General features: G+C 46.7%; 1 protein-coding gene across 1 annotated transcript in view; it reads left to right on the top strand.

Moving 5' to 3' along the window:
* LOC141257907 (taste receptor type 2 member 2-like) overlaps positions 1-10128 on the top strand; it is a 42921-nt gene extending 32793 nt beyond the window's left edge. Inside the window, exon 2 of the mRNA XM_073672913.1 lies at positions 8864-10128. Within this exon, the coding sequence (XP_073529014.1) occupies positions 8864-9856 (993 nt within the window). The 3' untranslated portion in view covers positions 9857-10128. The remainder of the gene's footprint in view (positions 1-8863) is intronic.
* The last annotated feature ends 1231 nt before the right edge of the window (positions 10129-11359 follow it).

An 11359-nucleotide genomic window follows, 5' to 3' on the forward strand; every position in this document is an offset into this window, starting at 1 on the left:
GGTCATGCCACAAGCTTTCTAACTGCGCAGAAGGGATCCTGCACACCTCCTTACTATGCTGGCAGTAGGGCTCAACGTCATCAGGCGGTTTTTACATTGAAATGTCTGGGAAATGTGAGTCACACAGCTGAGGAGTTGTGGTCAGCTCTGGAGAACCAATTTCATGAATGGTTGTCTCCACTGGACCTGAAACCAGGGAAGGCCGTGTGCGACAATGCTGCAAACCTGGGTGCGGCCCTTCGCCGGGGCAATGTCACACACGTGCCTTGTATGGCTCACGTGTTGAACCTGGTTGTCCAGCAATTTTTAGCCCACTATCCCAGACTAGATGGCCTTCTGCAGAGGGCACGGTCGCTGTGTGCTCACTTCCGCCGTTTGCATCCCGCAGCTCAGCGACTTACATCTCTACAGAAGTCGTTGGGCCTGCCACTTCACCGGCTAAAATGCGATGTGCCTACCCGGTGGAATTCAACTCTGCACATGTTGCAGCGACTGTGGCAGCACCGACAAGCCCTGGTGCAATACGTTCTGACGTATAGCCTGGGCCAACGAGATTCAGAGGTGGGGCAAATCACGCTGGAGGAGTGGTCTCAGATCAGGGACCTATGCACCCTTCTGCACAGTTTTGAAATGGCGACGAAGATGTTTAGTGCTGACGATGCCATTATCAGCATGACTATTCCGGTGATTTACATGCTGGAGCACATGTTAAACAGAATTCGGAGTCAGGTGGTGGCACAAGAGGAGGTGGAGGAAGTAGAGGAGGAGGAGTTGTATGCGGAAGGGCTAACATCTGCAAGGTCCAGACGGTCGGCAGCACCAAGGCGGCAGGCATGTGAGGGTGGGGGAGATGGTTTTACCAGGGCGCATGGTAGCAGCCAAACTAGTGAGGAAGGTGCAGGAGCCCAGGAAGAAGTGGAGGACGAACTGATGGAAGACTCATCAGATGAGGGAGACCTTGATCACATTTCTGTTGTGCGAGGTTGGGGGGAGAGGACAGAGGAAGGAAGCATGATTGTTACCTCGCCACCAACACAACAGGGACTTGGTGCTCCTGGATGCGCAACACACATGAGTGCCTTCTTGCTGCACTACCTGCAACATGACCCTCGAATTGTGAGAATTAGAAATAATCCTGACTACTGGGTTGCCACACTGTTAGATCCCCGGTACAAAAGTAAATTTGCAGAAATTATTCCTGCCATAGAAAGGGATGCACGCATGCAGGAGTATCAGCAGAGACTGTTGCAGAATCTTACATGTGCTTTTCCACAAAATACCAGTGGTGCACGTAGTGAATCTCACAGTTCCAACTTGCCAACCGTGGGACCGTCAAGTGTTCAGCACTCAAACCGTAACAGAACCACAGTATCTGCTGGTAACATCAATTTTGCGGAATCATTTCACCACTTTTTTAGCCCATCCTTTGCAAGGCCACAGGAGACAAGAAGTCTGACACATAGTCAACGCCTAGAGACGATGGTACAGGAGTATCTCCAAGTAAACATTGAAGCCACGACTGTGTCACTGGACCCTTGCTCTTTTTGGGCTTCCAATCTGGATAAATGGCCGGAGCTAGCCACTTACGCCTTGGAGATCTTGTCATGCCCCGCAGCCAGCGTTCTGTCTGAACGTGTGTTCAGCGCTGCTGGTGGTGTGCTGACAGATAAGCGCACGCGGCTCTCCACTGATAATGTAGACAGACTCACGTTCATAAAGATGAACAAATCATGGATCCGAAACGACTTTTCTACCCCTGTGTCATCCTGGGGAGAGTAAAAGCTTGATGATTGGTTAAAATCACCCTACCAACCGTTTTAAGCTTTCAAATTACTAATCATGTTTATCTGTATCTTGACTGGAAAATAATTTGGGCTTTGTAGCAGTGTGCAGCACTGATCCTATTAGGCCATCTATAATAAGCTTCACCAGATTTAAAATTAAAAATAATTTTTAGCTGCATCTAGCCCGGAAAATAATTTTGGGGCTCCGAGATGCGCAAGACACATAAGTGCCTTCTTGCTGCACTACCTGCAGCATGACCCTCATATTGTCAGAATTCGAAGTAATCATGACTACTGGGTTGCCACACTCTTAGATCCCCCAAACTTTTCGATCAACCTTTTCATTTTAATAAAGACCAAAAAAATGGTCATTTTTGAAATTATAAGCATTAGCAGGTTGTTAGAAACTGAAATCAAACAGTTTTCAACTCAAAACTTTATTCTAGGTGATGTTACATTTTCACAAAGGACCCCTTGTTCGAAAGGAGCTTCTGAACTCTCTCGTCCATTGAATTTGTCAGGTTTTGGATGGTTTCTGCTTCAATTGTTTTGCATGAGGACAGAATACCCTCCCAGAGCTGTTGCTTAGATGTGAACTGCCTCCCGCCATCATAGACACTCCTTTAAATGATGCTCCAAAGGTTCTGAATGGGGTAGAGGTCAGGGGAGCATGGGGGTCACACCATAAGTTTGTCCCCTTTTATGCCCATATCAGCCAGAGATGCAGATGTTTTATGTGCAGCATGAGATGGTGCATTATCATGCAGAAAAATGATCTTGCTGTGAAATACACGGTTCTTCTTCTTGAACCATGGCAGGAAGTGCTGTTTGAGAAAATCCACATACATTATGGAGTTCATCTTTAGCGCCTTCAGGGATCCTAAAGGGGCCGACAATCTCTCTCCCCATGATTCCAGCCCAAAACATTACTCCACCTCCTCCTTGTTGGTGCTGTAGCCATGTTTGCGTGGGGTGTCCATCAACCAGTCATCCTCCACTCCATTCATCTGGACCATCGAGCGCTGCACGGCACTCATCCGTGAACAAAACAGTTTTGAAATCGGTCTTCATGTAATGTTTGGCCCACTGGAGCCGTTTCTGCTTGTGTGAAGTGGATAGAGGAGGTCGACAGGATGGCGTATGCACAGCTGCAAACCTCTGAAGGACCCTGCATCTTGTTGTTCGGGGGACGTTGGAGGCACAAGCAGCTTCAAAAACTTGTCTGCTGCTATGACAAGGCTTTTTTGCCGCTGCTCTTTCAACCTGACGTAATTGCCTGTAGGAAAGAGTCCTCAATTTGCCCTTATCAGCACGCACACGTGTGTACTGTGAATCAGCTACATACTTCTTGATTGCCAAGACACTTCTTCCTGATCATCGCACAATGTTGATTGTAGTCATGCCTTGACCTAAACACTCCACAATTTGTTGCTTCTCAGCAGCCGACACATCCTTTTTCTTTCCCATTTTGGCAGAAAATGTAGGCTGCTTAATAATGTGAGAGAGCCTTCTTAAGTAGTCTTGCCTTTCATTGGACACACCTGCCAAACTAATTAGCACAGGTGTCTGCAATTGCTTACAGTGATATAAAGAGCCCTGACACACATCACCATCAATGAGTTTAACTGACAAACAAACAAATTCTTCCCTTATCACTCCTAAACACTTTTTGCATAATAATTTGGAACGCGGTGTACATGTGCTTTTCCACAAAACACCAGTGGTTCACGTAGTGAATCTTACAGTTCTAACTTGCCAACCGTGGTCTGTATGGAATTGTTCAATAAAGGGCCCAAAATTAAGATAACATAGATGGGAGAGGTCTCTATGAATAGGAATTCCTAAGAATTTGATACCCTGTGAGGGCCAGGCAAAGGGAAAGTTGGACTGGATGGAATCCTATATGGATTTAGGGAGGGAGACATCGAGGGCCTCAGACTTCGCTGCATTGATTTTAAAATTTTACCATGTAACAAAGTGATCTATTTCAGCCATAACAGCAGGGATGGATATATGTGATTGAGTGATATATACTAGGACATCATCAGCAAATAGAGAGCACTTGTACTCGGTGCCTCCCACCTCAATCCACCTAATATTGGGGTTATGGCGAATTGATGAGAGCAGGTGCTCCGTCACTAGGATGTATAAGAGAGGGGACAGAGGACATCCCTGCCTTGTCCCATTGGTGATTGTGAAAGGTGATGAAAATGTTCTGACGCACCCCCTGGGCCTTGGGACACCCGGAGCCGGACCCTTTTTGGTGGATGCTGGTGGTTGTAGTCTTCGTGGCGGTGATCCGGTTCCGTGGCTCAGGGCGGTCAAACCAGTGGCGGAACTATTTATGTGGTTTTGATGTTTAAATGTCCGACTACGCCACCCGTGGATTGCGGTCAGAGTGAACCGCCGCTACAGGGCAGACCGCTAAGGCTGGTGTTGTGGGTGCAGCAGAGCGTAGCATAACTCCCCAGGGGAGGAGTATAGCCTCAGGGCAGTGTATGCGGAGGATGGGGGTGATGGTGCAGGGCAGCAGCAGTAATGACACGGAGTCAGTGATGCAGTTCAGGGCCTTTACTCACAGTTCTTATTATCCAGACCACGTCTGCAGGTAACGGCTGCCCACGTCGTACTGTGCTCACCAGGTGAGGGGCTCAGACAACTCCCAGATAACTTTGGAGCGCTTCACAGGACCCCCTTTGTGTGTCCTTTGTCTGGCCTTTCTTACCAACACTTCTGTCCGGCTGCCTCGGGCCTCCTCTTGGTAAACTTGGCGCCAGTTTCCCTGACCCTATGTGGTGCCTTCCTAGCGGGTGGAGCAAGGGGCTGCGCCACATAAAATGTCAGAGCCTCCGGTTTCTAGCTGAGGGTCGTTTCCTGCCTCCACTAGTTCGGGGACCGGTCTCCCCCTTTGGCCTGACCCCTCCACGCAGGTGGATTCGGGCGTGCGGTGGCGACTCGCCCGTCCGCACCCCTGGGATCCCTTCATTCCTCGTTCCTGGAGCCTTCTCCGCTCCTCTTCCTTCCTTCTCCCTCTTGCAGGCCTGGGCCTCTGTTACTAGGCCCGCCTCCGGAGCAGAGCTCATGCAGAGCCCCTGCTCCCTGCCACTTCTGCTCAGACTTCTCTGCACTGAACTAAGATGGTGCCCACCTTTTATACTCCCTTCTCAATGCACCCAGGAACTGTTTCCTCCCTGCTCCTGCACTGCAGGGTTCCCCTTCCTCAGTGTTCCCTCCCCCCACTCCAGCCAGGGACAGGGACTGTCGTGCCCATCTCAGGGGCATATTGTTCGCCCTGCCCCACGGCAATGTGGTGTAATGCATGCAGGTGTCGGGTCCTGATCCACACTCCATCCTTATCTGAGAGTGAGATATCACACCTCTGGGTGAGGTGCAATACGTCTGTAGCAACCGAGCCCTCGGTGCTACAGTTCCATTTATCTTCAGCCTAGATGACGTATTGTGATACAGGGCCGTGATTTTGGCTATAAAAGGGTCCCCTAGACCCCTACCCCAAGCTTTTTAAGAGAATCATATATGGCGTGCCAGGAGACTCTATGGAATGCTTTCTCAGCATCCAACGAGAGTATCTAATTACAAATTTTTAACTGCATCTAGCCCAGGAAATACTTTGTGCCTAGTAGCAGTGTCTGCTAGTCAGCGGATTATCCCGGCTGTTAAGCAAGCTACACCACCTGTAGTTTGGACACTTAATTTTTTCAAAGGAAATGCTTCGGGACCACGGGATACTCAGTGAAGAGCATAAGGAGGCACCCCAAGGCATAGGGGCTGGGACTGGCACTAGGATGCCTTGCGGTGGACAGCCGAGCTCGATCCTTATAAAAGCTTTTTAACTGCAGCAGCTTTAGTGGACGCTACTGGAGCTGGAATTACGCGGCTGCTGGCATGAGACTTGCCCTCCAATAGATCCTTGTAAATGGATTTAAAGTGTATTCATTCAAATTAGAGGGACAATTTAAATTAAAAAGCTTAGAGCTGCCTCCACCACAGGGGGGCTCTCTCGACCCACCAGCGGACAGGCACCAGTATTGGGAGAGGGGGGCTGGCCGTCAGGGTTCACCGCGGCTCTGGCACAAACCCGGCGACACGGAGGTGGCACGGGCAGGAGCGGACTGGCCGTCTCGGCTTCTCACTTTTTGGATTTTAGAAGGGCATGACATGCCTATATCTGTGTCTCCCCCTCCTTTTACTCCTCCACCTCTTTTCTTTTCGCATGACTATATGTACTTGTCACTTTTCCATGTGTTAGTTGTGTCTTCTGAGCAGTTTGTCAGCTTTTGGACACCTTTGAAGGTGTTTTCTATGTGTTTCTATGTGTTTTTGTTTGCCTGCCATTGGTTTTAACGGTGTTCGAAGGTGTTCGACGAACAGTTCGACGAACAGTTCGGCGAACACACGGGTGTTCGACGAACCGAACCGAACTCGAACACTACGGGGGTGGCTCAACACTAGTCCCGGCTTCCACTATGTTTACCCAGTGTGCCATCAGGGAGATGTACCGTCCCTGGCCACAAGCACTTGTCCACATTTCCGTTGTCAGGTGGACTCTCCCAGTAACTGCGTTGTTGAGGGCACGGTAGATGTTTTGGACACGTGCTTGTATAGTGTGGGGATGGCACATCGGGCAAAATAGTGTCGGCTGGGGACCGAGTATCGAGGGACGGCCACCGCCATAAGGTTGCGGAAGGATTCCGTCTCCATGGGCCTAAAAGGCAACATTTCCAATGCAAGCAGTCGTGAAATGTGTGAATTTAGGACTGTGGCCTGTGGGGCGTTGGCTGTGAATTTGCGCTTTTGTTCAAAGGTGTGGGATATGGACAATTGAACGCTGCGGTGGGACGTGGATGTTGATGCTGTTTCTTGAGAAACTGCCATAACAAGTGAAGACTGAGAGGAGGGGGCATCTTTGCATGCAGTATGGACAGGGGATTGCCTTGCACACACAGCAGGGGGTACTATTACATGCCCAACAGCGGAAGAAGCAGTGGTGACACCCACTGACACTGGTCGTGGGCCCTGAGGTTCACCCCACAAAATCGGGTGCTTTGCTGCCATGTGCCTGATCATGCTGGTGGTGGTCAGGCTGGTAGTTTTGTCACCCCTTCTGATGCCGGTATGGCAGGTAGTACAAATGGCCTTTTTGGGGTTATCAGCAGAGTCTTTAAAAAAATTTCAGACTCTGGAAGACCTACCGTTTGTACTGGCAACGTCCCTCGTGTTGGTGTTACGGGGAACGGTTTGCTCGCCTTCTGTTTGCGGCCACCACACTGCTTCTTCCTGCCTGTTGGGGTACTCTGCCTCCCTCCCCATGTGTGCTACTGGCTTCGCTCTGCGTGTCCTCCTGCAACGTTGGGTCATTTACTAGATCAAACACCTCCTCCTCCTCTTCCACTTGCGCACCACGATCCTCCTCCTCACTTCGTGGCAATTGTGTCTCGTCATTGTCCACCTCATGTGACAAATTGCCAGCGTCGACTTCCTCTGGCCATGGCTGTTCAAATATTTGGACATTGCTACATGGGATCTCCTCTTCCACCACTTCAAGCAGAGCAGGTGAGGGGCACAAATATGGAAATGGACCAGTGAACAGCTCTTCAGAGTGTCCAAGTGTGGGATTAGTTTCTGTCTGACGACACTCGGCATGGTGGGAGGAAGGAGCATCAGGGTAAGGTGGAGTATGCGGTCGAGACTCACGGCTGCTTAAACTTGACCGTGTGGAAGACAGACCGGAGGTAACTGGAAGTATTATCTGCTATCAAATTAATAACCTGTTCACACTGATCAGTTCGCAATAGTGGTCTTGTTGTTGTGTGCTTCCTTGGAAATTCGGTTGAGAACTGGGAGCGAAAAGATGTGGCTGTTGGTTGTGGCACATTTTCACCTTGGCCATGCACCATCACCAGAACGTCAAGTTCCACGTCCCTTGCCATGCGCCTTGCCCATTGTAAATGAAGTAAAATAGCTTATACTCGCACTATCAATGGAAAAAAGGGTAATAAAAAGGAGATTAGAACCGTAGAAGAGGAAAACCACAGTTATATTTTTCTGGCCTACACCAGACTCTTTTAAACAGATATATTTGTGTCTGACCAGTCAGGAGACACTATTGCAGGTTTTTTTTTACAGCAAAAAATGTCAAAAAAAGGATAATACAGAAACTTGACCCGTGGAACTGCAAAACCACAGTTATATTTTTCTGGCCTACACCAGACTCTTTTAAACAGATATATTGGTGTCTGAAGAGTCACAGACATACTCAATTTTTTTTTTGGGGGGTGGGGGGGGGGATACCAAAAGGTTAATAAGACGCGTATTTGGACAGTCTGACTGAGGAAAAAAAAAATACAGGATTTAGATGAAACAAAAAAGGATTTTCCATGGCCACTGAGACCGGGGGATAAGTCTAGCAATTTGACCAGCAGAAGCACACAGGACTGTAATGCAGCGTTTGCTGGTATAACCACTGCGTCTCCTATACAGCCTGCCTGCCTGCCTGATATCTGGGATGGATATTAGCCCTGAGAAGGACTGTTTGTTTGATCTGGCAGCCTTTACAGACCCTACACTAACTATTTCGCAGTATAAATCTCTCCCTAGCTCAGCAGCGCTGTCCCTACACTGTCTAATCCGGAGCGACTGTGTCCAAGATGGCGGCGCCCGGTTTTAAATACTCGAGGTGACGCTGTGCGGCCAGCCAATCACTATAATGCCCACAAACATCATGGCTGTGGCATTACAGTGACTGGCTGGCAATCCCTGCATGTTCATTGGCTCTGTAAAGAGCGCCAAACGTGCAGGGCGTAGACCCGAGCTCCCGCCCGAGTAACCCGGAAATGCTCGGTGCTTGCCGAACATCCCGAGTAGTGAGATGCTCGGGCGAGTACCGAGCAGTGTCAAGCATGCTCGCTCAACACTAGTTATTTGCATTTGTAGAGCTTGTGCGGCTTTTAGTTTATGTGATGTATTTGTCATTTTACTAGTAAATTTTGCATGATTTTAGTAAGTGTGAATAGATTAATCATTGTCACTAAACCTTCCATAAAAGCTTTCTGTGTTTTCAGGATCCTCATAGCACAGGAGAGATGGATAATTCCACGAAGGTCGACTCTCATTTCGAGATTCTGGATATTCTGGCTCCGGCAATAATAGCTCTCATACCCGGACTGCTGATACATTCATTTATTATAGTCACCAATGTCACTGACTGGTGGAAAGGACGATCAGTGATGCCTGTTGATCACATTGTAACTGTTCTTGGGATCTCAAGGATGGGCATGCAGTGCACTGATTTTTTTTATATGATTGGTTTGGAATTATTAATGAGAAGCTCCAATTCATATTTTAATCAGGATGTTCTTAATTCATTTTACTTTTTTTTTCATTACACCAATATTTGGCTAACAACTTTGCTCCTCATTGTTTTATGTCTGAAGATCTCCAACATCAAAACCAGACTGTTCCTGTATCTAAAGGGGATGATATTACCCAGAACTGTTCATTTTATTGCAGCCTCAGTACTTCTCGCTGCTTTCAATATTTTGATGCTCTTTGTGGCGACCTTGATTAATGTGACCAGTCCTCCATCACAGAATACAACCATGGATAATCAACAGAATGAATGCCTAAATATTAGCTCCATAGTAAATTTCACTCTAGGATCCCTTTTCCCACTATTTTTCTATTTTATCTCTTCCATCCTCCTCTTCACCTCATTGTATTATCACACAGTAAAGATGAAGATGAGCAGTAATTTATCCATCAACTTGGAGTCATATTACTCAGCCATGAAATTAGTAATATTCACTTTCATATATAACTCTATATACCTTATTGGTCATTTTCTTTGTGCTTTTTTTTACTATTTTCAGTGTGTCACCTACTCATGGCCTTATATCATCTTGGATTTTCTGCCGGTTCTCCATTCCTCCTACATGATCTACAGAACAGCCAAACTCTGGAGTCAGATGTCCAAGGTTCTGCAGAATGTAAATGCTTTCATATTCCAAAGAAAAGATACAGAACCAAGAGAGAAGACACAAGTAGCAAATAATTAGGATAGGAGGATTCGCAATGTATCATAGCTGAGGGTTCTAGAACTTTGATTTAGGATAATAAAGAAGAAATGAAGTTAGTAAAGCTCATTGACTCCTCATTGTTTTCCTGGCAGAGCTGTGAATGTGGATGTGACTGGTTCTACAGCTCAGTCCATCCAAATCAATGGGGTCTAGTTGGGCTGTGCAGTATGAGGTTATGTCTGGATAGACATTGAATGGTACAGGTCATTCAGTGCTGAATGATGGTGGACCTGAACACTGGCTACTCACACAAGGCTAGATGAAACTTAGGACAAATATCCCGAATTGCCTTCTAAACTACCATTCTTGTAGCTGTTGGATAAAATTATCCAGCCATTTAATTTTCTCCATTTAAGCAGCGTAAAAAAAAAACATAACTACAACCCACATCTCAACTAATAGGTGCTATTAGGATATTTATTGGTTTTATTAGGCATTGATAGTACTTTAAGTTTATAAATTCATATTAAAGACCAATTGTTATTGGACTGTTCGTTCATTGGCTTGGGTTTTGCTGTAGTACAGTTTTTTTAAAAAAATGTTATATTGTTAAATGTTGATATTGACTTTAAGACCACGTTCACATGTCAGTATTTAGTTAGTATTTCCTATCAGTATTTGTAAGCCAAAACCAGAATTTGAACAATCAGAGGAAAAGCATAATAGATACAACTTCATCACTCCGGGTTTTGCCTTACAGATACTGATGTGTAATATTGACCAAATATGGAATGTGTGAACGTAGCCTTAGGATGGCTACTTCCATTGTGTGGCATCTGAGCTCAAGTCATCTTCCTTTCTGAAAAAGCAATTTGCATATTTAATTTCTCAGAGGAGCACTGCATGGCCTATAAGACACTTTACCCTGGCATGTCAAGCATGTCACTCTCCACAATCACTAACGCTATAAAGAAAAAACCTGGGAGTCTGAACTGAAACGTAAATTTATGTGCATGCAAAATGTATATGCATGTTCACATAAGGCCACTAGACAGAGAAAAACCAAAGACAAGCAAAATACCCAAATAACTGGAAGTAAATGAATAAATCGCACAGTACATGAAAATAATGATAAATAATAAAGGGTATTTAGTAGAGATGAGCGGTGTTCTACTCGAACTGTTCGCCAATCTCAAATTCGAGCTGTTTTGGGCGGTGTTCGAGCCGTTCGGCGAACACGAACAATTTGAGAAAAATTCGGCTGTTCGAGGTTATGTTCGATAACTGTTCGTGCACCAAAATCATAACTGGATTTTTTCTCAGTAATGATGAAAATTAATGTTAATACGCAGTTTGAGTGTACAGCGGGGTGGGGGGAGGGGCAGGGGATGGATCTCTGCAGGAATAATGAAGATCTCCATTTTTTTTTCTCTTTCCCGCATTTACAGGGCGGAGGTGCAATCTGTCAGCCTATCAGCAGCGCACACACGGAGCGAAGTGCTTTTTTTCACACAAGCAAGGGCATGTGTCATTGGCAGTGTA

The sequence above is a fragment of the Phyllobates terribilis genome, unplaced genomic scaffold, assembly GCF_046119375.1.
Source record: "Phyllobates terribilis strain yellow unplaced genomic scaffold, ASM4611937v1 Scaffold_3__8_contigs__length_932513732, whole genome shotgun sequence".
Lineage (NCBI taxonomy): Eukaryota > Metazoa > Chordata > Amphibia > Anura > Dendrobatidae > Phyllobates > Phyllobates terribilis.